This window comes from Catharus ustulatus, chromosome 22 (assembly GCF_009819885.2).
Source record: "Catharus ustulatus isolate bCatUst1 chromosome 22, bCatUst1.pri.v2, whole genome shotgun sequence".
NCBI lineage: Eukaryota > Metazoa > Chordata > Aves > Passeriformes > Turdidae > Catharus > Catharus ustulatus.
Window position 1 is genome coordinate 7,819,094 of NC_046242.1, and position 24,555 is coordinate 7,843,648.

Consider the following 24,555-nt stretch of genomic DNA (forward strand, 5'->3'; position numbering starts at 1 on the left):
TCAGCTTGGGTGGAAATGGAATCCTTTAGTGGGTGGATGAGTATGGGGAGGGGGAAATAAACCCAGCCATTTATCCCCAAGGGGAAGGATGTTGCTCCAGTTCACAGGCTGGATAGAGCCTGCAGGTACAGCTCAAACCAGAACAAGCCAGCAAAGGTGATCACCAAGTTCTTGTTGGCATCATCCCATAACAGAGGGGGATAAGCTCATGTGCTGCACACAAAAAGTACAGTAATTTCACGAATACAAGCCGCACCAATTTGACCAAAATTTTGGTGGAAACCCGGAAGTGCGGCCAATATTCCGGGGCAGCTAATACATTAACAAAATTCTAAAAGCTGCCAACACGGAAGTGAGAGCCCGCGGCAGCCCCAAGCCAAGCTGGAGCCCGGCCGGCCCCGGCAGAGGTGGGAAAGCCTGGCAGAGGCGGGGCCAGCAGTGTGGGGGGCGGGCGGCAGAGCCTGAGCCAGCAGGGCGGGGCAGGGGGGCGGCAGAGCCCGGGCCAGCAGGGCAGGGGAGCCCGGGAGAACTGGGGCTAGCAGTGCAGGGGAGCATGGCAGAAGCAGGAAGGCCGGCGGGTGGGGCTGCCTGGCAGCGGGGGAAGCCCAGCAGAATCGGGGCCAGCAGCGTGGGGGAGCCCGGCGGTGCGGGGGCCTGCAGTGCCGGCCAGGGCGAGGAAACGCGGCGGCGGTGCAGACGGGAGGGGGCGGCCGGCGAGCCCGGCGGTGGGGCTAGCGAATGCGGCGCGGCGCGGCCGGCGAGCCCGGCGGCGGGGCTAGGGAACGCGGCAGCGGGGCGGTGCTGACGGGAGAGGGGGGCCAGCGAGCCCGGCGGCGGCGGCAGCACCACCCGGCCAGCCCCGCCGAGCCGTGGCGCTGAGCTGGGCCACCCGGCCCCGTCGGCAACCATGAGCGGGCCGAGCCTTCCTGGCCCCGCCCCGAGCCAGTAAAGCCCGCTATGCCGCGATCCTGTTACTAATTGGCCAATTTGTGAAAGCTGCGCACGGATTCTCGCGACGAACGAAAGTGCGGCTAATATTCGGGGTGCGGCTTATCTATTGACAAAGACAGCAACATTGTCGAGGCACCGGGGGTGCGGCTTATAATCCGTGCGGCTTGTATTCGTGAAACTACTGTACTTGAACGTTCTCAAAGTGTAAAGCAAGTGTCCTGTGTGTGCTCTTTTCCCCTACCCCTTCCTTCCCCTTTCCACAGGTGAGCAGCAGGGGAGTCAGGGCTCTGCTGGGACAGAGGAGCTCTGCAGAGGCACACCAGAGTGTGCTGGGCAGTTGATGTTCCCACCTCCACCCTCTGGTTAGCAGCCCTGTCTCGTGGAAACGCTTTGAAAATCAAATTAAATTAGAATGTTAAACAGAAAGGACAGTGTTATCTCTGGATTTCTGCTTGGGAATATGATCAGCCATTGCTGACCCCTGAATGTGAGTGACATGGTTGGGGACAGTCCCTGTTGGCCTGAAAGGCACAGAGGATTTCATTTTTCTCTTCTCCCTGAGCTGTATGGGAGTGTGTTGTAAGCAGAGCAATGCCCACGGGCCATAGGGTGAGGGCAGCTCCCAGGAGGTTCTTGCTTAGAGCAGGAAACTGCTGTGGGTGAGCAGGGCCATGAGGAGCAAAGAGCAAACATGGGCTGGAGGGAAGTTACTCACAGCAGCCAGATTGAGATCTGTCCTGCTGCTAATTGATATGTTTAAATGGTATGTTAGCTCTGATATGTTAGTTTAAATGATATGTTATCTCTGTTGAAGACAGTGTCAGGAAGGGTTAGCATCACTGTCTTTTCAGCCCTGGGATACTGGTCTGGATCCCATTTTGTCATTTTTGTAGGGAAAAGCATAGTAAAATGTGATGTCAGTGATACTACAATGAGCAGGGAAGGTGTGTAGATCTCCTTCCATGACTGCATGGTGCTGCTCTGACTTAGCAGTAGATGCAGACCTGCTAAATATCCTTGGCTTCATTTTGTTGTGAAGGTAAAGCCCAAGACCATCCCTTGAAACTACTGGGAGTGTTTCACTGGGGAAAGGACCAGTCAGCAAGACAGTCTCTGCTTAAAGGCATGAAAAAGGGGACAGAGACCTTCAGTCTGGAGCTGAATGTTCCAGGAGCTCCAAGGTGTGTGGCTCAGAGGCTGCTTAACTCCAGCTGAAGAGGAAGGGCTACCACAAGCTTATTTAAACTTAGCCATAAATGTTTTTACCTGAAGTGGAGAAACTTGGAGTTTTAACACTGGTCAAAATAATCTCCAAAACAAAAAATCCAGTATCACTGTGTCAATTCCATTTTTTGGAACTTCCAGAAAGAGCTCTTTTTAGCTGCTTTATGCTTGGATTTTGCTGTTGTTTTTCCCAAAACAACTATAAAAGCAATAATACTTTATATTTGGTAAAATCCCATTCTCTTGGGATTTCTCTCTTGAATAATCTCACCAATAGTTTTGGTAAGGTAACTATTAAAGGCTTCTCAGAAAAGCTCTGGGAGTTTTGCTCATTTTTGAGTGAAACTTGTCAACTCTAAAAGCTGTGACATGTCTGAGCTGAGGGTGGTGGCAGCCTTGTTAATTCTGTGCTGTCTCAGGCTTTAGCAAAGAGAGGGGTTGCCCTCTCCACTTAGTCCTTGCTTCCCTCACACCAGGCATGTCGAAGATGTGGCTGTGACTGCCCAGGCTGGGAGATGCAGACAAGTTCCCTGCAGAGGAGTTCATGGCTTGGAGTGGCACTGATGCCAACATCAGGCTGGGATGTTCTGGGTTGAAATCCTCAGGTCTCCATGCCACAGCATGTTGGGGAAGATGAAACAGGAAAACTTTATAAATATGATTGCCTGGAAAAGATTTTGAGAATATGGAAACTATAAGTGAGATTGAAATGAAAGCCAGCTTTGAGATACCAAACCTTAGTTACTAAATAACTAGAAAACAATAGAATGGCCAGCTGAAAATAATGTCTTCTTGATTGAACAATTCCTTCTGCTTGCAAGCAGGTCCAAAGAGCAGAGAAGACCCTGCTAGCTTGGCAGAAGGGGTCCAAAGAGTAGGTTTTAGGTTTTAAAGTGTAACACAGTACAGTAATGTAATGATTCTTATAGGCTGTATATAAATGCTATAGGATTTGTATCTTGTATTAGATTGGTTAGTGGAAATTAGAATATTCAACACAGAAGAGGATTTTTTGTATTGTAATGGGAACTTCGCGCTCTTAGCTCTCTGAACTCTCTCTCTTAGCTCTCTCTCTTTTACCACCCTCTTACCTCTTTCTCTTACCCCCCACCCTTCACTGCCTTGCTCTGAGCTGTGGCTGCAGCTCCAGGCCCTTTCACCCAGGCCCTTTGCAATAAAGCACAAGTTCCAAGGCCTGGCTTTAGAGATCTCTGTGTCTGTCCCACTGTCCTGCCCACATCTCCTCCTATAGTCTCCTACAACAGCAGCCATCCATGCTCAGCTGCTGTTCACATCTGGGTCACAGGCAGTGGTATCCAAGCCAGCATGGCCAGGAGGGATGGCTGTGAGCTCCCACGGGTTATGCCAGGCCATTACTAACTTTCCTGGCTGCCTTGTGTCCTCTCCCAAGGTGATGCCTCTGATTTATTGAAGGGTCTGATAGAATCAAACATTCTGTTCTGATGAGACCATTTCATACACAGGCACAACCTGCTGACTGGCTTCTTCAAAGCATTATTTATTTTAGCAGCATTAGCTGAACAAATCTGCATGTCTGAAGTGGGTGAATTTTCTGGACTCTCCATCCATCAGAGTTTTTGCATGCCTGCCAGAAGATGGGAAATCCAACAAGAGGCTCAAGCACTGGCATGCAGGTGTGACAGCCTGATCTTGGCTCCTGACTGCACTGCCAGGTGGACCCTGGGGAGCCCAGGCTCCTGGAGAGCAGATGCGTCTGCCTTGGCCTGGGGGAGAACATGATGCTGTATGGCAGGGTGTGTTTTACAGAGAGAAAAACACACACAGAGGATGGCAGAATAATGGGAAGTGAAAATAGAACACTCTGCTCTGGAAGGAGGGAATCATGTGGCTAAGGAGGGGATTTTGGACCTGCTCTGTGCTTGGAGTCCTCTCTGACATGGGGCTTTTGGGTGGGAGCATGGCCTGCACTCTTACTGCCCAGTGTTGGTGTTGACATAAATAACATGTGTATCAGGTCAGTAGGGCTAGATTTTACCCTCTTGGTTGAAAACAGCTTTCTCAAATAGATAATAGTGATGGTACATAAGTGAGTGGTCCTGTGTGAGGCTGGAACAGTTGCACCCTGCAGTGATGCCATGGTCACACTGATGGAGGAAGCTCATTGGTTTTTTAAGGCTTGCATGAGACTCTGTCAGGGTCATATGGCTTGGTAAAGGAAATATCTGACTCAACATCTGGAATTAAAACACTAAAAATAAAACTGGGGGGGAGCACATCAGCAGTGGTAAGTTCCTATGAATGACATTAAGATTAATTACACTTATATTGAGTTCAACTTGCAGCTAAAGAAATGTATTAGAGTGGCATTAAATCATTGCATTAATACTAAGAGGCTAAATTGGTATAAACTCAAATCAATCAAAATAGGGACTGGCATTTAACTGTGAGTGTTAGGTAAAGAATTCACTGCAACTGTTCAAATCAGTAACTTGCCAACTACCTAATACTGAAATTAAATTGGCTTTTTACTCCTGGCCACAGCATAGAGCCAGAAAGTTTTCTTATGATCCTTTTCCTGCTGGCAAATATTTTACTCTATTGTGCAGCAAAGAGAATATCTCCAAAGATTTTCTTCCATAAGCAGCAGTGCTTTGAATCCCTAGTGAGAGAAATTCCAGAGGACTAACTCAAGCTCTATGCTGCAGCCTCCCAGGACTTGAGATGGGACCCACACTTCAGAACTGGGCTGTTTAATCCATAAAGGTGCAGCTATTTTTAGTCTGAGAAAACTTTTTTCCTTTGCATAAGCAATTTTTTAGGGATTCAGAATTGGTAAATCTAACATTCCCACCCTGGAATACACAAACCCAGAGATTTCTGCATTTGGCTCTCACTGTTTTCTGTAGGAAAATAATACTCTGTGGATACCTTTTTATGTTCAATTTAATATTAAGAAAATTAATAACTGCAAGTCATTCAGGATGAAGCTGCAAATTTAATTTTAAACTTATTTTTAAGCTTTCTTCTTTGAATTTAGGCATTAACAGTGAAAGGCAAAAAAGGCTTGGATCATGTGCTGATTTACTTGAAGTATGAACCTTTAGAACCACCTTCCTTCTTTTCCATCTTCCTTTTCTCAGCCCGAGTGTCTAAGTGGGAGTATTTAGTGAGCTGCTGTTCAGTGCCACATGCTCTTGGAGCAATGATCAAAACAGCTTCCAAGGTTCCTGACTTCCCTCCTTGAGTCTCCTCAGTAAGCTGCAAACTTTGAGAACTTTAAATGTAAATTCAGGAGAAAAGGGTGTGATTTATTCTTATTTCTCCATGGTGGAGGAAGAAACCTGTGCTGGAGGACGCCTGGCAGTGAGCTGAGCCCCACTCCCATGCAGTTTGTCAGCACTGTGAATTGCTGTAGGAAGTGTAGATAAAAGTGGAACAACTCTATTTTGAGCAGTTCCTACATCCTGGGAGCAAGCAGAGGAGCAATGAATCCTTTCCTGGCTCTGTCCTCTTGCCGTCATGTCCCAGTATTGCCCAGAACTGTTGGCTGCAAACCTGTCTGTGCAGGTCATGGTTCTTTAGGCAGGGCAGGTATGAGCTGTGCCTGCAGGGCTTAAACTCTTTGTGGCCTCATAAGTAACTTGGTGCAATTAGTTGACACCTTGAAATATGTTTTCATTCTATTTACTCTGATATCTTCCAGGCAGGCAGTCCCAAAATCACTTTGTAGTTACTGGAAAGACAACTTCAGTGCTGGGAGAACTTGGTGTGAGAACTGCCTGCTGATTTCATCAGATCTGAAACAGAAAATGCAGATGCCTTGTCCCCCCTCTCTAAATACCTGTCCCAGCTTCAGTCCCCTTGTGTCACTGCTAGTGCTGCCACCTCTAATCCTCAACATCTTGTCTCTGGCAGGTCGGTGGGACGAAGACGGGAGTCGTGCGCTACGTGGGAGAGACGGACTTTGCCAAAGGAGAGTGGTGTGGAGTGGAGCTGGATGAGCCCCTGGGCAAGAATGATGGGGCAGTTGCTGGTACAAGGTACTGAGTGCTCTGAACCCCAGCCCAGGTCCTACACACCTCCTGGGGTGGCTGGGGGGCAAATCCCACCAGACCTGGGAGGAGTTAGGGCTGTGTTTGGTTGGACACTGTGGGCTGGGAGGAAGAGTCTGTTTTGAGTCTCTTGGGCTTTTGGGTAGCCTTGCAGGGAGATCAATACAAACCTCATCACTGGGCCATTTTAAAGCAGGATCAGATCACTTCTGTGAAGGAGGAACCTGAATGGCTTCAGGAAACAGGAGACAGTAGGGAGAGAAGATAACTTACAGTGGGATTTAATTTTTGCTAGAAATTGATTCTGGTAATTGTATTAACTCTGCTTTCTACCACACATTCCTGTTATAAACTTTCTTCTTGTGCTATAAGTCACCCTGTCAGAGCTACAAAAGACAAAGATTTTACTTTCTTTTCTTCTCAGCTTAATGTTTTATTCTGATCTTTCTGGGAACAAATTTCCAGAGAACTGAAAGAACCGTTGGTTGTTTTCTGTCCTTGTACCAATTCTGTAGTGTGATAGGTGTCTGCTGATTGATCTTGCCACCTCTGACTCCTTAGGCACCTCCACTCTTTTCTTTTCCAAAAAATACCTTGTTAGTACCTATAAAACTAGGCAGGGACATCTCACAGGCCTGCTGGAAAGCTCTTTCTGTTCATGTGGAATTTAGTTAACAGAATGACCCAGGCCTTGGATCTTGAGCTTGGTGGTGCTAAATCTGAATTACACAGCAGCTCTTTGATGCTGCTTCAAATACAGGTACAACCATTCCTTGTCCTACACAAGTTCCTTAAGTGGGAATACTGTTGGTTTTTTGGAGCTTCTGAAGGCAGTCTGGCTTTAGAGGTGAGATTTATCTTACACTGAATTAACTAATTTGGAAAAGACCTTTGGTATCATCAAGTCCCACCTATAACTTTGAAACTGAGGAGCTGAGAGTTCCTGCCTTGTTAGATCTCAGGTTCTGTAATAAAGGTTTCTTACCTTGGGTCAGCCTTGTTGTGTCCAGCAGCCATGTGCTTTCATTTAAATGAAGAGAAAAGCTGTCTTGTTCAATGTCAGGGCAAGAAAGCAGTAAATGATTGGCAGCAGATGGCTGAGTTTCAGCCTGTTCTCAAAATAAAAGAACCAGGATGGTAGAGAATAAATCATGGAATAAATGCAAGTTCCTGCTTTCTTTATCATACAATTCAAACTGGCTGGAAGATTAATCTTCAGGGTGCTCAGAAATTTATTGTCTCTGTGCATGTGGAAGGTGTGAAAGACAGATGTGAGTGTAGTGCTGTCTGCCTCTCATCCTCTTAACACTGTTGTGTTTTGAAAATCCAACTTTTGGAAGCCATATGTCTTCTGAAACTGCTGCATCTTGGCTGAGGCTGTTCTGGTGTGTGCCCTGTCTGCAAAGGCTTCTCCTTTGTTTCACACTGTTTAGAGCAAGGCTGCAGCATTATCCATGTCTGTCCTTCATCCAGCCTTTTGATTTTTTTGGATTTTCTTGTGCCCATTTCAACAGCAGTGGTTTGGAGAAGCTAACACAGTGAAACCAACTCCCCATGTGCATGTAGGCACCCCTCAGTCAGTGTTCCCTGTTTGCTGTGGCACTTGGAATTCTTGAGGCTGATCTGGATCAGCCTGGGCAGGGGCTGCTCAGGACTCTGGAGCCTGTGCTTTGGTGATGGTTGCCATCTAGTGAGCATCCCTGGCCTGGCCAGCAAGCCCAGCACTGCCTGCTGCAGCTGCAGGAGAGTGAAGCCAAAACTGCAGCTCAAGACACTGAGGCTGGTGGAAGCAGCAGAGGTAGCATGGAGCCTTTGGTGACATTGTCCACCTTTGCTGCCATAGACTTCTCCACTTGAGTTGGTGAATTGGCTGAAATTTGTGCTGGGTCACTGATTTTCCTGCAGGTTCAGGTGTGGATGTGCATCAAGGGCTTTCCCAGCAGCTGTGGCTCTTCAGTGGGAGCTGCCTGCAGGCTGTATGGATCAGTAGCAGTGGCCCAGGGGACAGGATATCACTGTGGGAGCCCCTGTGTACATCAGATGGTGCTGGTTTGCACTGAGGTTTGCTGCATCTGCTTTCCTGTCTCACAGGAGGTTACAGAGGTGCTGGTGTGGTTTGGTTTGGTGTCAATTCCACAAAGCCAAGCAGGTTCCTTGTACTCATCTCTAGTAATTTAAATGTTACCTGCTTATTTTACTGTTCTCCCTTCTCTGTCTGCTCCAGTCAGAGTCCTTGCTCACTAAACTGCCCACTAAACTTGCATTGTCAGCCTTGAACACTGAAGATTTTTCCATCTATTTCAACATTTCCTGTGCTGTTTTCCACCTGCAGTTTGCATTGCCATCACACCACCACTTTTCTGCCCTGTTTCCTCTCTGTAATGAGAATACAGAGCTCCTCCATACTCAGTGAGAGCAGCTCTTGGTTTTCATGTAGATTTTTTTTTCTCTGCCAAGTGGTTTGGATCCAATTCCTGCTTCTGAATTATAAAAGTTAATTGCAACCACTTTCAATCTGGACTGAAAGAAAATGGACAGACATAGTGATGCAAGTTTGAACTTGCTAAGAGCTGTCAGAGGCTTTTAAGGGAATTAACATTTGAGATTGTTGTGGAGCCACGAGTACCAATCTGTGCTTACACCAGAGCTGTGGAAGGGGCTGTTGGCCTGCCTGTGCCTGCTACAATTTGGGAAAATGATGCTGAACAGGGTTTTGGCAGGTTTGCAAGAGGTCAGCCTGTGGTATGGCTGGTTTTCCAAATCCAAGGGCCTGTGTTGGCAGGAAGTTGAGGAGGCTGAGAGATTTGGGGTAGTAGAGGGGTTGTTTAAAAGTTTGTTTATAGAAAAAAAACAGATCTGAGCTGATGTTTAAAAATTAATTTTATTCTCATCTGGCTGGAGATCAGGCTGTTCCCTGGCCTCCCAAGCACTCAGGGGTCTGCCTGTGACACTGCTGTATGGCTGCCAGCACTTAAAAGGGAATTGGGGAAACAGCTGCTCACATCTGGAGAGAGAGAAAACTTGTGCTAGTAAAACTGGATTCACATAATTCAGTCATTAGAACCTGTTTTATTTATATTAACATAGGGCAGATTATTTTATGAGCCAGTATTTAGTTCTGTTCTTGCTGGGAAGCCTATGAGAAAGCTCTTACAGGAGTTCTTTGGGTTGGCTGCTCCCCTGAAAATAGGGGACAATGCTGGAGGTGATCTTGCTGCAGTGCAGCTGGCCAGCAGCAATTGAACCTTGGTTTGTGCTGGTCAGCCAAGGCCCTGAAGGAGTTTCCAGGGTTTGACACTGAGTTATGGCTCATTTTTATTCTGGAAGAGGGCTCTAGAGAGACAGAATCATTGGGCTCACTGCAGCTATGGAAGAGACCATGCACTGGAATTATCTGATCCTCCCTTTTCCATCTTTCCAAGTTTGTTTGCATAGGAAACAGCTTCTCTGCCACCCCAAGGAGGTGCCACATGCTGGAGTTTGCTGTAATGGTATTTTTAGCTTCAAAGGTTTGAGCTGTCATTTTCTCTAGTTTGGGTAGGAAAAATTTTTACATTGTGGAACATTTATAGAGAACTATGTGATTCAGATCTTTTTATTTGACAGAGTCACAGGGTGGATCAGGTTGGAAGGGACCACAGTTGGTCATCAATCCACCCTTCCTGCTCAGGAAGGGTTATCCCTGAGCACATGGTATTGTGTCCAGAAGGTTCTGGAATATCCCCAGTGTGGGAAACTCCAGAAACTCTCTGGGCAGCCTGTTCAGGGCTTGGTCACTGTACAGGGAAAAAGTTCTTCCTCGTGTTTAGTTGGAACTTCCTGCCCATGGCCTCTTGTCTCATTGCTGAGCTCCACAGAGTAGAGCCTTGTCCACCTTCTGACCTCTCCCTGCAGACACACTTCAGTGCACCACTGTCTGCAAAGCAGGGTGAAGAGCACTCACAGTTTTGGGAAGGCTGGCTGGTAAGGAAGGAGTGCTTGAGCTGTGGCTGTGTTTATGTTCTGGGATATGAGCTCTCCAGGCTACCAGCTGTGTCTTTCCTGGCATCTTATCAAGGTGCACAGCAATGAGTGCTTGGCAATTACCTGAGGTGTCCCTGCTAAAACACCACAAATGCAAACATGGAGATTGCCAGTGTAAGTAGGAAAGGAGAATAATCCAACTGCTTGTACCCAGGAAACAATGCCACAGCAAAGCACCTAGAGATGAGCTGTGGGCTGGGGGTTTGTGCTCCTTGGCAGTGCCATTCTGCCAGGCTTGGGTGAGATGGCTGCTCTGCCACTCCTCACTTGGTGCATCTCTGTGTTCCAGGTACTTCCAGTGCCCTCCCAAGTTTGGCCTCTTTGCTCCCATCCACAAGGTGATCCGGATTGGGTTCCCATCAACCAGCCCTGCCAAGGCCAAGAAGAGCAAGAGGATGGCCATGGGAGTGTCAGCCCTGACCCACAGCCCCAGCAGCTCCTCCATCAGCTCTGTCAGCTCCGTGGCCTCGTCGGTGGGGGGCAGGCCCAGCCGCAGTGGGCTGGTGAGTGGCTCCTGTGTGCCTGCTCTCTGCAGCCTCAATCTACCTTTGTGACCCAGCTTTGTGACCCAGTGGGAGGGCTGGGGTTTTCTTTCAGTGCAGCTGCTCCTTCACCATTCATGAGGTGAGGGGAATGGAGTGTGGGGTAGTGTTACCCACCTCAGAGATTGTCTCCCTCCATGGACACAGCTCTAAGTAATGGCCACCAAGCATCTCTGACCACTGAAGAGCCTGAACTGCAGTTTGCAGTGGGCTGAATCTCAGTTCTGCTGTCAAGAGCAGGTTAATAAGGGATCCCTGCAGAAAAAGGACACTGTTTCCAGTCTCACATGGTCATGCTGCTCCACTCACCAGCTGTGCAAAGCTCCTACTGTGACTGTCTCACTGTGGAGGGTGACAATGTCCTGGGTCACATGCCTGGGGTTTTGGCAGGTGCTCAAGCAGGCAGAAAGCAGAGCAGTGATATTATTAAAAGTTCTGGCTCTGCTGTGGTGTCACTGCAGAACACCCACAGCCCTCTTGGCTGGGGACAAGGCTGCAGTGTCATTTCTGGAAGTGGACCAAATAACCCCATACTGGTCTCCACTTGAGATCAGCTGAGCTCACTTTTTGGGATTTCATCAGTGCAGGCCATCAATAAAATATATCCAAGAAGGCAGATGATACAATACATGATCATTTTTCCTGACCCAGTTCCCACCCCATGTTTTGTCTTTTGGGAAATGGTTCTTTCATTGCAGTGCAGAAGGGAAATTGAGCTTGTGAGCATTGTCCAGATGTTTCTCAGATTTAACCTCCTCTGTAGGGCCCAGAGCTGAACCAGCAGCTCTGTTCAGCTGAATAAATGATCATTAGGTGAGCAGCATTCCAGATTTAACAGGAGACTTTATCTTTTCTAGACTGGGAAGGACACAGCTTTACCCATCTGTTTTTAACTCTTTTCCCAGCTGACAGAGACCTCTTCTCGATACGCCCGCAAGATCTCAGGCACCACAGCTCTGCAGGAGGCACTGAAGGAGAAGCAGCAGCACATTGAACAGCTGCTGGCAGAGAGGGACCTGGAGAGGGCAGAGGTTGCCAAAGCCACCAGCCACATCTGTGAGGTGGAGAAGGAGATTGCAATCATGAAGGCCCAGCACGAGCAGGTAGGAGGTGATACGGCTTTTCATCACTAGCTCTCAAATACCTCAATATTTGATATCCCCTGAAAGTGTCAGATCATCATATGTGAAACTACTGTGTGAAACTTGGGCTCTGAATTTCTGCCTTTTATGAGGTTCTTTGTCCACTCTCCCAGTGTCACATGTTCTGTCTCTGCCCTGGGCCAGATGAGAGGCAGTAGATAGTTGTGTCTGGTGGATCAATACATTTCAATGCCAAAATGCAAGTGGAAGGCAAATTTGTTCCCCTCAGCCACTGAATCTGGCTGTGGCTGTGACTGCATTGCAGTGATTTATGGTGCTGAGAACATCAGCTCAGTTCATATGCCACTGCTTTCCCACCAGAGAGGATGTTTTTATAACATTAATGAAGGCAGGAAATCTGCAAGGAAAACAGGCTGATCATATTAGGCTGGTGTTTATTTGTTTTTTGCACAAGCATTTGTACAGAGGCTATTTTATGCATTAAAATGCTTAAAGAGAGTTGTGTTTGTGCTGTTTGTCAGAATGTGGTTCTTCAACATCTGCTGCTGTCCTAAATTCTTTGTTTGTGCTTATAAAGCCAAGTGAGCAGCCTGGGAGCAGGGATGGCACTGTATGTTTGTGTGGTGGGTCACACCTGCCTGTCAGAAATGCAGGAGAAATTGAGAAATCAACTGCAAGCTGGCATACTTCTTCTGTATTGTGTTTCTCAGTAATTATAAGTAACAAATTAATTAACAGAAGTCTGAAATATCTCTTGTTTCATGACTGGGGCTGAATTGCACTAGTAACCTCTGACCAGATTTTCAGAACTTTTCAGGCTTCAGGTTCTAAACTCTCATCAGAGCTGGATTTTCCAAAAGGGTCAGGTCAGAGAGGCACTGAAGCATGGATCATGTACAACTGCTAGAGACACAGCAGGTTTTGTTGTCTTGATCCCTAAATCCTAAGCTCTTTGGAAAATGTGCTATGACCACACCATCCTCTGAAATAGATCATCAAAGCTTTTTGTTCCCCAGTTCTGACCCTCTCTTAAACAGCTTTGTACTCCTTCAGACATGGCTAACTTTTCTGTCTTGGACTTGTTTGCCTCCAGTATGTCACAGAGGCAGAAGGAAACCTCCAGCGAGCACGAGCCTTGGTGGATGGGATGCAGAAGGAGAAAATTGAGCTGTTGAACCAGCTGGAAGAGGAGAAGAGGTAAGGGAGGAGTGTGAGGGAGGTGAAGTCATGTGTGGACAGTGACAGAGCCTTCAGGTGGTTTTGGCTTAAGGATACAGTATGGAATAAAAACTGGATCATAAACAAGCATGTGCACCTTGGGCCATCACAGACCCTCCTGTACAACCTGGATTTGTAAAGACCCCTTCTTCCCCTCCACTTGTGATGGGCTCATCCTCAGGATGTTCTTTGTGAGGAAGGGAAGCCAGACTGGAGTACAACCTCAGTGTAGTGTGTGATTTAGCATCTCCCCACATCCCAGAGGCCCCCATCTGTGCAGCTATCATTTCCTCTCTGGAGAAGATCTGCATGTCATTCTTGGAGTCCAGATTATATACTCCATGTATATAATTAAACTCTTCAGTGGGAATAGGAAAACATTTCTGTGTATTAAATAACTGAAAACAGTGCTGATTTCAATTGACTGATGGCCCTCCTGTGGATGAAATGTTCTTTCATGCATAAGTCTCCCCATACTCCTGGTAGGCAGCTGACTTTCCCAGCTCCAGCAGGCTCTTTAACCCAAGACAGCTGAGTTTTCCTCTAAATATCAACAGAGGCCTCCCTCCTCTAATTACAGGAGGTTTAGACAAGGAAGCTTGTTTATGAAGTTTGTTATGTACACTCACAGCTATTTTTATCTGTAACAGAATTATAGTCCTTACATCTGGCTACTAGCTAAACATCCTCAGCCTTTTTATTTTTTAATCAGCAAAGAGAAAAAGAGGGATGAGTCTAGCAGAAAACTGAATTATTTTCTACTGTTACTGGCTTCTCTCTTCCAAAAGAGAAGAGTTTCCTCAGCATGTCTGTGTTACAGTGTGGGGTTTTATGTGCATTTATGCATGACTGGACTGTACAATCTCTGGGGAAGGCTCTTCTGTCTGCCAGGGTAGCTCACAGTTTCCACACTGTGGAAACATTAAACACTGCCCACCCTCTGCCAAGGAGGGAGAGGATCCAATTCCCTTGGAATATTTTGTAAGGACCTTGTGCATTTGGCACAGGAATTGCCCAGTGCTCAGCTGCAGGATAATAAGGTTTAAATAACCCAGTGAAACCTTGTTATGCTTTGCTTGTTTTCAGGATCCTGTGTCAGAGAACAGTAGTTGTGTGTCAGAGAGGATGTACCTTGCTAAAAGATCATATTTATGTATGGAAAGCTGCTTGTACCTGTCCTGCTCCATGGGTCTTGCTGCTCAGTTTCTGCTGAGCTGTTTGTTTCCAAAGGTGGCCTGTGTCCTTCTCCTCTCAGATTTTGATTCTGCAGGCCATGATATGATTTTTTAACATTGGGTGGGTGGTCTTAGAACACAAAAAGCTTATCAATAGTTCTTTGGGCAGCTTTTCCATTTGTTGATAATGACCTCTCCATTGATGGTTGCAGTAATCCATAAAACTTGATTAATAGTGAAAAGGCTGATGTGGAATGGCTGCTTAGACAGAGGGTGCTGAGCTGAGTGTTCCTGATTGCTCTTTGTGTCCCTTCCCTTCCCCAGGAAAGTGGAGGACTTGCAGTTCCGTGTGGAGGAAGAATCCATTACCAAAGGGGATCTGGAGGTAATTCCTTATGATCTGGCCAAAATGTGGGGTCCAAAGTTGCATGTGGGGCCTCACTTGAGTAACTTCTGTCACATTTTGCTCCCCTCTAGCAATACTTTACTGATAGCTTTGGACCATGGTGTGAGGATTGTTCTTTGGTGGGGTGCCCAATGACTATTCACTCTTGGATCTGTCACTCTGAGTTGCCAGCCATGTTCAAATCTGTATCTCAATGTGTTGGAACATACATTTTTCCACTCTAGAAATTAATTGACAGTTTAGTTCTTGTCCCAGTGGTATCCTGCTCTTAGCAGCTACTGGGCACACACAGTCTCCTGATTGGATGCTATTTAATTCCAGCCAAATGCTGTGTATCCTGAGCTATCCTCCTGGGGAGCTCACTGCCCCAGTGTGGGTTTGACACGAGGATTGGCACCCTGTCACAAGGGCTGTGCTCAGAGTGATGCTGTGTGCAGTGCAAACTGGAAGTGATGTTTGGATGAAGTGATGTTGGCCCTTGAGTGGGAAGCTTTTCCATGGGGAAAAAGAAAAGAAAATCTTTCAGTGAAAGCAAGGCTCTGCTCTCTGGGTGTAAATCAAGGGAGTTTTCCATCTCTTTAGCTGCAGTGCCAGGTTAGTAACAGCCAGAAATGTCAAGGGCTCTGCTCCTGTGCTTCACTGTCACTCATAGCAATAAAAGCCCAGGAAAATGGGAAAACTAGGAAATGGGTATGTTGCTGTGGCTGTGATCCTGTTGGGTTAAACCTGTCTTGTTCATCCAGAAGCTGAAGGAGATGTTTGACAGGACATAAATTAGCAGTGCCCTGATAGCAGACCTTTGCAGAAGCACAGCAAATGCAGTTTCTGCCTGTTGTGTGGGTGCAAAATCAGATTTCTGACAGCTTTCTCACAGTGCTTTAGAGAAGGGTGGTTGATCCATGCATCATTCCCTTTGAGAGCAGAGAATTATCTCTTTGTAAGCTCCAAGTGTTTCAGCCTGGCTGTGTAATTATGGCAGAGGGACCAGGGTTGGCCAGATGGAATATTTGGATTTATTATTTTTTTAAAAGCCACAATACTTAGCAAGATCAGATACTATGGATAAGGGCTCCCATTCTCAGTTTGGGACTCACAGTCTTGGATTTCTTTTTCCTTTGGGCTGGGAAGGAATTGTTTTGCAATGGGGATGTGGCCAAGCTTTCAGCAGGACATTATTGTCCTGTCCTCACCTCCATGCTGGTCTGTACAAAAAAACAAATCATTTAGGAATGCTTGATTTCCTCTGATCCAGGGAACTGGCATGATCTCCATGACTCCAGCATCAGTCCCAGCACAGGCACTGGCAGGGGGCTTGGCTGGGACCAGTTTTTACATCTTGTCTGCCTAATTTGCATGCTCAGACTGAATGATTGACCTACTAGTGTTAATTCTCACCTTCCTGCTTTTTTGTAGAGACAATTCAGCTTTCCAGAAACAAGTGATTAACTAAGAGGGGAAAAAAACCCCAAAACCTCTTATTGGAAGTCAGGAGAATAAGTCTCCTTCATGTTGCAGTGTTTCCTGGGAAATGGTTATTCTTGATATTTGTTGTGTAAAATCACAACAGTCATGCAGTAGCTGCAAGCACAGCCCTTGGCATCCCTCTCTGAAGCTGAACTAGCCAAAAGCAAAGTCCAGTGAGAGTTGTCTGCTTTCCTCTGGGCTTGTTAGTTCTCTTATACCAGCAGCTCTTCCCAGTGCTCAGAGAGGAGTGTTTGTTTTGACTTGACAGCCAGTGACAGCCATGATGCCAATGGTCAGAACAGATTCTCTGCCCTGGGGGTTCTGCTGAAGGATTGGCTAAATCCCCTGATGTTTGTCCCAGCAGCATGGATGTTCTGAACAAATCTAGGGCTCTTGGGAGCTGAGCAAGCAGACAGCAGCCTTGGAAGGAAGTTGACCAAAGATGTCCATGAGTTGGTGGCCTGAAGAGTCAGATCAAGGTTTTGGACCTCTGAGAGAGGAGCTGTGGATTTGGCCTTGAAATGTAGTTAGGAATTCAACCCACTTTTGGCAGCTGATGCTGCAGTGATTTGGAAGATGAAAACCAAATGTAGGAAAAGCTTTCAGGAGAGACTTTTTGTGGTGGAAGATCATGGTTTACAGGAAATATTATCCTCATCAAGGAACTCTCATCTCCTGGATCCTGCAGTGTGCCTTGAATGCCAGTGGGAAGTCGGTTTATAATTTGTGAACAGTAATTTACAGCTAATAGCTACAAGTAAATCTGAAATTCGTATCTGGGCCTCCTCAAAGTGCAGGAAAACTTTGGATTTGAGGTTCTGACTCATACTGGCTAGTACTAGCAAAACAATTTACATAAAATAATACAGGATTGAATGTAAATCTAAGATTTAAGGACTGTAAAACAGTTAATCTAATTTTCCCCATGTTTTTTTTGGTTGGTTGGTTTGGTTTTTTTCCTCTATTTTCATGTTTTTCCAGAGTTGGAAAATAGCAGGATTAATAGATAATGAGCAAGAATATCAGGTGGAATTGAGAGCTTGACTGAGTTGTGTTAACCTCAGGAGCCTGGAGAGAATCTCTTTGAGAAGTCCAGAGATGAGTTTTGTAATAGGTCAGCATCTTCAGGTATCAAATATCTGATGAGCTGCCACAGTTAATTAATTGGTATCAATGGAATATTTATTCCTCTTAGTAAAATCAATCCTGGAGCTCCCTCTCGAGATGTGAATCTTTGGGCTTTACAGGGAGCAGAATTAATTTTATTTAATTAATTAAATACCTATTTTTTTTAAATTAGGATGCAATAAGGCAACTTTTACACTGAAATTATATAATTTTGAGTTTTGATAATATTTGAGCTCTTGAATCCACATCTCTTTCCTCTCCTCCAGGGGCACATAAAATACAGAGGCATCTGAATATATATGGCAGTTACATCACCATCTATGAATACATGTGCAGTGATACTTTGCAAGCATAAAACACGGATATTTTTTTAAACTTCCATTTCTATCCTTTGTGCACAACTGGCCAAGCCTTGTTTTATTGTAGGGAAGGGCAGATCCTTAAAACTGGCTCCAATAGAAAGAGGGGAAAAGCAAATAATTTTATGGAAAATGAGTGGCAAAAAAAGAGGGGTAAAAATGGTTCTGAGCAGGTTTGTTTGCTTTTTGCTAGATTAATTTTTTAATTTGTTAGATTAATTAAGTTTAATTCTAAGGAAAATGTGGTTTTTGTAAGGTAAAAAATGTGAAGGCCAGAGTGTGCACACACCTTCTGTGTCCCTCTCCTCTGTTATTTATAGGGAATTGTACAGGATGTTATGGTGGTGGCTGTGGAGTGCTGAGCTTTGCCACCAAGTGCAGCTTTGTGGTTCTTCAGCTTTACAAGTGAAGGGCACTGAAGCAATGCCCAGAGCCAGTGCTCCTGGATTTGGGTAGAGTTCATCAACTTCTTGTGCTTAATTGAATCGTTTGAAAAAACAAACAAACAAACAAAAAAACCCCAAACAAACAACAACAACAACAAAAAACAACAAAAAACAAACAAAAAAACCCAACAAAAAAAACCACCAACCAACCAAACCAAAAAGTTCTGTTTTCTTGTGCCAAAATTAGTAGAGTCTTACTGTACAAAAATCCCTTTGAAACCCATGTCAGGCCTATTCAAAAGCACTGATTTATGGAGCAGTTTGGAATCTCAGTTCCCTGATCTCTTCAGTGCAGTGTATTTTTTGTTTTACAGCATGCTGTGTACAGTATGACCTGGGTTTTTTTCCCTACTTAGTGTAAGATTCACACTATCTCCAGAGCAACAAGAGGATGGGAACTTCCAACTCTTTTCAATCTACCTTGTGATTCTTCTTGAGGGAAGATGTGGAGAATCATTGCAATGTCTTTGTATTCTCTGTGTGTACAAGGGCCTTGTACTGGTGGGAGCTTTGCTTTTTAGGAAGTGTCTCCAGTTGATGCAGGAAAGCACTGAAGCAGGTTTCTGATGCAGAAGGATGTTTTCCCATCACAGATTCCATTTTCTTGTGAAGAGCCATAGGAGTACCATGTAAAATCCCACAGGGACCATTTTCTGTTTGGCTGGATTTTTCCTCCTTGTTTGGGTTTTTATTCTCTTCCTGTTGTGAACTGCCTTTCCTTGTCTTGTACGCTGGAGATGATGTTGCAGCCTTCTCTTTCCCTCTCTTTCTCTCTCTCCCTCCCTTCCCCTACTCCCACCTCCACTGTTCTTTTTTCCCTCTGTGTGAGCAGACTCAGACGCAGTTGGAGCATGCCCGAATTCGGGAGCTCGAGCAGAGCCTGCTGTTTGAGAAGGCACAGGCTGAGAAACTCCTCAGAGAATTAGAGGACACCAGGGTAATGGACCCTCCCTTGCCCTGCCTGCAGACAGCTTGCACTGCCCTGGTGCTCATCATGCCTTGCTTTGGGTTTCTTTCTTTTGGTTTTTGTGGGGTTGATTGATTTTGGCTCGAACTTAAGCTTCCTTGATTTTTTTGTTTGTTTTTTATTTGCTCTCCTTCCCAGAAATAGTAGTATGATATAATTTATAGCTTTGCTTCTCTTGTGGGGAGCTTGTTTCTCAGATTGAGTTTGCTTCTCTGCCCCACGCCACCATCTGACACATGAGCTCTTACAATCCATTTTCCAATTAACATATCCCAGTAATATCCACACCCTGCACAACTCATTCTGCTTCGAGGCCTCCCCAGGCTGTAAGAGGAAATAACATTGCAGTCAACATTTCAGTCCCCCCTGCCAGCTGTGGGAGCTGCCATCTGAAGTGGAAGGTGCTGGTGAGTGCAGGGGGCCAGCTCTGATCCTTGGCCATGGCTGCAGAAGGACAGATTGCCCAGAGGAATCCTAAAAGCAGCCAGATGTGGAAAGGGCTTTTTTCATGCTGGTGTGGTGTGGGAAGCAGCAAACGCTGCACTGAGCAGCAGTAGGTTTGAGAGCTGTAGAAAACACAAATGTGAGGGTCTCCAAAAGGTCTGGATGGTTTGAAGCCCCCTGTGCCCATCTAAAACAATGACCACCAGCCTGCTGGCTGCTGGGGAAATGGCAATTGAAATGGAGTGAAATTGGAGTTTGCCTCAGTTTCCTTCTTTCTTTTGCCTTTTTCTAATATTTCATCCTCTTCTCCATCCATAGTGGCACCACCCTGTACTCCCTGTGACTTGCAGGGAGTTCAGCCCTGCCAGGTTAAATTCAGATGGCAAAACATGAATCCATAGCCCTTATGCTCAATGTGTGCCATGGCCAGATTTATTGTCTTGCATCCTCTAGCCTCCTTTGTTATTTTGACTTTGCTAATAAATTCTAACAAGTCCTCATGTGTAAAAATCCCTTTTCCTTTTTACACCAGGGTAAACAAATTCCATTACAGAAGAGAGGTCTGCAGGCTGAGGATTGCTGAGCAATAAAGGAAACATGATATGCTTAATGCTGGTTTTGATGCTTGTGAAATTCCTGCATGTGCAGTCACATCTCCTCTGTGCATCATCTGGCAAGATGCCTGGTCTGGAAACATAATGCCCTTCCAGGACATTATTTTTCATAAACCACTGTTGCTCCCTAGTGAATTTCAAGGGTTATTTCCAGGGTGTTTTTCTGTGCAAAGCGAGAGGTTCATGTTAGGAAAAATAAATTGCAATTGGCACAGACACAACTGTGAGCTGTCAGTGCTGGTTACCCTGGTGCAAAACTGCTCAGGTTGAGTGTACTGGGTGTTCTTCACCTCTTTATTTGAACTTTCACTAATGCACTTTGGATTTATTTCCACTGGAGAATGCTTACTGAAGGGGAAGGACGCAGCAATGGGGGGGGTCACTGACTGTGTTGTCTGTCCTGTTGCAGTTAACCACGGTGGCAGAGCAGTCCAGGATCCTGCAGCTGGAGGAGGAGCTGAGCCTCAGGCGCAGCGAGGTGGACGAGCTCCGGCAGTGCCTGCAGAGCTCCCAGCAGGCTGAGAGCCCTGAGCACAGCCTGGGCTTGCACTCAGAGGCTCTTCGCTTGAGGGATCAGCTGCTGGCTGTCAACAAGGAGCATCAGAAGGAGAGCAGCCAGCTGAAGGAGAAGTATGAGAAGACACTCAAGAAGTACCAGCAGGAGATGGAGAAGCTGAAGTCTGTCAATGAGAAATACTCGCAGGAGATTGTTGACCTAAAGCATAAAGTTCAGCAAGCCACTAATGAGAACATGGGGCTCATGGACAACTGGAAATCCAAGTTGGACACGTTAGCTTCTGACCACCAGAAATCTCTGGAGGACCTGAAAGCCACACTGAACTCAGGCCCTGACACCCAGCAGAAGGAGATTGTGGAGCTGAAGGCAGTGGTGGAGAGTATAAAGTTGGAGCATCAGCTTGAGTTGGAGAACCTGAAAGCAAAGCACGACATTGAGACAGCTGTCCATATAAAGGAGAAAGAGAGTCTCAAACTGAAGCTGCAGGAGGCTTTAGATGAAGTGGAAAAAAGCAACAGCAACTGGAAAGTGCAACTGGAAACCAAAAGCAGTCAGCACCTTCTTGAGCTCCAAGATGTGAAGGACAAGTGTCGAGATGCTGAGCTGAGGGTGCATGAACTGGAGAAACTTCATAGTGAATATACAGATCAGACAGAAGCAATAGCTTTCTTGAAAGAGCAGATATCTTTGGCTGAAAAGAAGATGTTGGACTATGAAACATTACAGAAAACAGAAGCCCACAGCAAACAGGAAATCCAAAGATTGCAGGAAAAAGTGCTTGTCTTAGAGAACAAGCTGCAGTCCATGGAGGCCCTGCATCCTTCTCAGCATGCAAATGTATGACTTTGGGGTCATTTTGCTTGTTTATTATCACTGTTGGTAACTCCTCAGCTGCTGCCTTGTGCAGTTTTCTGAGGCCTCAAATATCTGGATGCTTTTTCCTTGCACTGATGGTGCTTTCTGCACTGCATCTCCATGCTGAAGGTGTCTTTCCACTCTAGAAAGCCAGTACAGTGGGACAATTAGGAAAAAGGAGGATGTGGGGCCACATCTGGGTTTGGAGGCTGCTGTGGCAGCAGACCAGGGCTGCCATGGTTTGTCAGGGTGGGCTCTGATCCTGAGCAAGCAGTGTCCTGAGCTGGAAAACCATCATTGCTACAATTCAGTTGTGTTTCTCCAAGGAGCTGCAGCAGTCCTGGTGTGCTGTTGGGCAAGACCCTTTAGGGGTGCTAGGGGGATAGGGTGGGAGAGTCAGCCTTGCTCAGCACCTGGAGCAAGAGAGGTGCAGTGAGTGGCTGAGCTGTGGGATGGGGTGGGGGTGTGCCCACAGCAGGGCAGGGGGTTCACAGCACATATGGGGGACTGGGAAATGCTGATGTTGAGGATTATAGAGGAAAAGCTGCCAGCAAGGGACAGAATGGCACCAGGCTGGGGACATAAAATGCCTGATTGAATATGAGACCAGGCAGGGCTGAAATAAGAGCAATAATATCAAGGGGTCAGTTTACTGTGACCTCTGTGTGTCTTTAAGCAATCCCTTTTTTTTTTTCTTCTTCTTTTTTTTTTGTTTTTTTTTTTTACTATTTGCCACAGGCTACATCCCACCCTTGTGCATGGCACAGAGAGTCATGGCTGGTTCTGCACTTTAGTGAGCAGGGAGATTGCTACTTATGGCTCTGGGCAGGGCCATATTTGTGTTTGGATTTTGCATGAGAAATGAGGAAAAACCCAATTTTCATCCTGTGGGGGTGCAGAATATTAAAATAAGCTGTGAAATATGCACATTTTAAGAATACTGTGTTGAAATTTCACTGGTGATGTAGTCCCTGTTCCAGACAGAGATGCCAGTGAAATGAATTCAATGCCTGTGTTTAATTTCCCAACATTAATAGTCCCACTGAAACCAGTTGCACCTCCAGGGAGCAAAGTCAAGCCCATGAATTCCATGTTGTCTCAGTCAGAACTTCACACCCTGGAATAGGCACACTGAGGACAATAGGGGCAAAGGCCAAGGAGGAATCTCCAGCATTAACAGTGTTTGAAGGGTTGCTCCAGGATGTTTCCTTTACTAAGGACAGTTGGGAACAGTAAGTACAGCCAGGACCTGGGAAAAAGGAGTTGTAATAACAACATGCAACACATTATAGCCAATATTCAAACAGGAATGAATGGAACAGAAGAAGCTGGAGGCTTGTTCCACAGCCCTTTAGATAAATGGAAGGGCTCTGGGGAATATTGATACTGGATTAGAACCAGGGAAGTCTTGAAGTAATTATTTCAATTATGTGTCAATTAAAATCAAGAGAATATGGGAAGAAATGCATGGGTGAAAACCTTTGAGTATCATGGGGAAAGTTCTATTTAAAATTGTCTTAGCTAATTTAAAGTGACTGCAGTATTCACTGTCCAAATATTTTAAACAGGCAGAGGTATCTTGTGACCACCTTTCCTAGACTTCCAAGGGAGAACCACAGCTGTGCTCCCCAGGAGTAGTTAGTTTTTTCCTAACCAAATTACATCAGGAAACATATTTCTCCTCTGGAGGTGCTTGTGCTTCTATCTGACTTGTCCCACAGCCCAGACTTCAGAGCACTGACCCTGGGGCTCCTGACTGTGGTGGCCACAGCAGCTGCTGGGTCTGGGCAAGTGCTGAGGTCCCACCAAAGGCTGCTGGATGGGAACAGTGGGAAGGGCTCAGCTGTGGCCTCTGCCACAGAAAGCTTGGCACTGAAAGCTCTGTAGTGTCTGGTTTTTCATTGCAATGTAGAAAAGAGGGTGGGGAAAAGCAGAATCCCCTGTATGGACCTGGCATTTGTTTGTTATTATTTTTATGAGTGCGTTAGTTCTCTAATAAATGATTCTTTTATCAATGTTTTTATAACTTTGGGCACAGCTAGGTTCTGCAGAAGTTGAGGAGCTGATGGACTGGTAGGTCTCAAGCTGCATGCTGGGGAGCATTTGCAGTTGGATATTTGCTGGGATTGACCAGGGTGCCTGCTCTGAGGGACAGCAGCTCTTCCACTCCTCTGCATGTGCAGAGCTGGAACCAGAACTTGTGGGGAAAAACTTGAGCTCTACTCCCTCCTGAGGGAATCCTGCTGTTGTGCTCAGCTGTGAGTTGTGTGTCAGCCTCAGCAGAACCCAACTGGACAAGTGGCTCCTCAAAAACGCCTTCATTTCCCTCTTAGAAGGATGTAAAACATCCTGACCTGGACATGGGACACCTTCTGCTGTGGATGGGGCTTTGTGGTTGTTAGCTTTTGCTTTGACTCTTTGGGTAAAGGGGGTTTATATCTTATATTTTGCATTTATTCCAGATGATTGAGACTAATGATATTTCAGAAGAAAAGATCAAGATGAAGCAGACTATGGAAGGTATGAAGCTATTATTTTTACCCTGTTATAGTGACTCATAAACTTGCTCTTCTTATAACTTCCTGCTCTTGCAGGGATGGCTGCATGGCAGTGGTTTAGGAAGTAATTTCATCTGTTAAAATTTGCTGGATGACATTTGTTGTCTGGATTTGTTTTTTCCTTCTAATCAAGCTGAGGATATGCAGGGGTGGATGTTTTAGCCTGTGTTAGATACTCTATGCAGATGGTGCAGAGATCTGGGGAAAAGGTGCATTTCCATCCCATCACTGATTTTTACAGCAGGTAAAATTCAGACATTAAATCACAGGAGAGGAGTGATAATGGTAGATATTAGTGTGACTGGTTTCAAATAATGATAGTTTTTATTAAGCTTACTATAAATCAAATCCACCCTTTTAACAAAATGTGAGACTTATACACTCAGGGAACTGGTATAAAGTGTATTTCAACTTGAATTGCACTCAGCCCCCTTCCAGAGGGTGAGCTGTAACACTGAGCAATAGCACAGCTGGATTCAGAGGTATTTTATCCTATTTCCATTGCCCTCAGTTCAGCCAGGCATTGT

At 45.9% G+C, this 24,555-nt stretch overlaps 1 protein-coding gene across 10 annotated transcripts in view; it reads left to right on the plus strand.

Annotated features, from left to right (window-relative positions):
* CLIP2 (CAP-Gly domain containing linker protein 2) overlaps positions 1-24,555 on the plus strand; it is a 94,464-nt gene that overhangs the window by 59,302 nt on the left and 10,607 nt on the right. For 9 of the 10 annotated variants that reach the window (XM_033078496.1, XM_033078498.1, XM_033078495.2 and 6 more), the window contains 8 exons: positions 6,073-6,197; positions 10,522-10,735; positions 11,680-11,877; positions 12,971-13,074; positions 14,595-14,655; positions 18,906-19,010; positions 20,508-21,452; positions 23,933-23,990. In XM_033078496.1, the coding sequence (XP_032934387.1) occupies positions 6,073-6,197; positions 10,522-10,735; positions 11,680-11,877; positions 12,971-13,074; positions 14,595-14,655; positions 18,906-19,010; positions 20,508-21,452; positions 23,933-23,990 (1,810 nt within the window). The remainder of the gene's footprint in view (positions 1-6,072; positions 6,198-10,521; positions 10,736-11,679; positions 11,878-12,970; positions 13,075-14,594; positions 14,656-18,905; positions 19,011-20,507; positions 21,453-23,932; positions 23,991-24,555) is intronic. The other variant, XM_033078505.2, reaches the window with a different exon arrangement.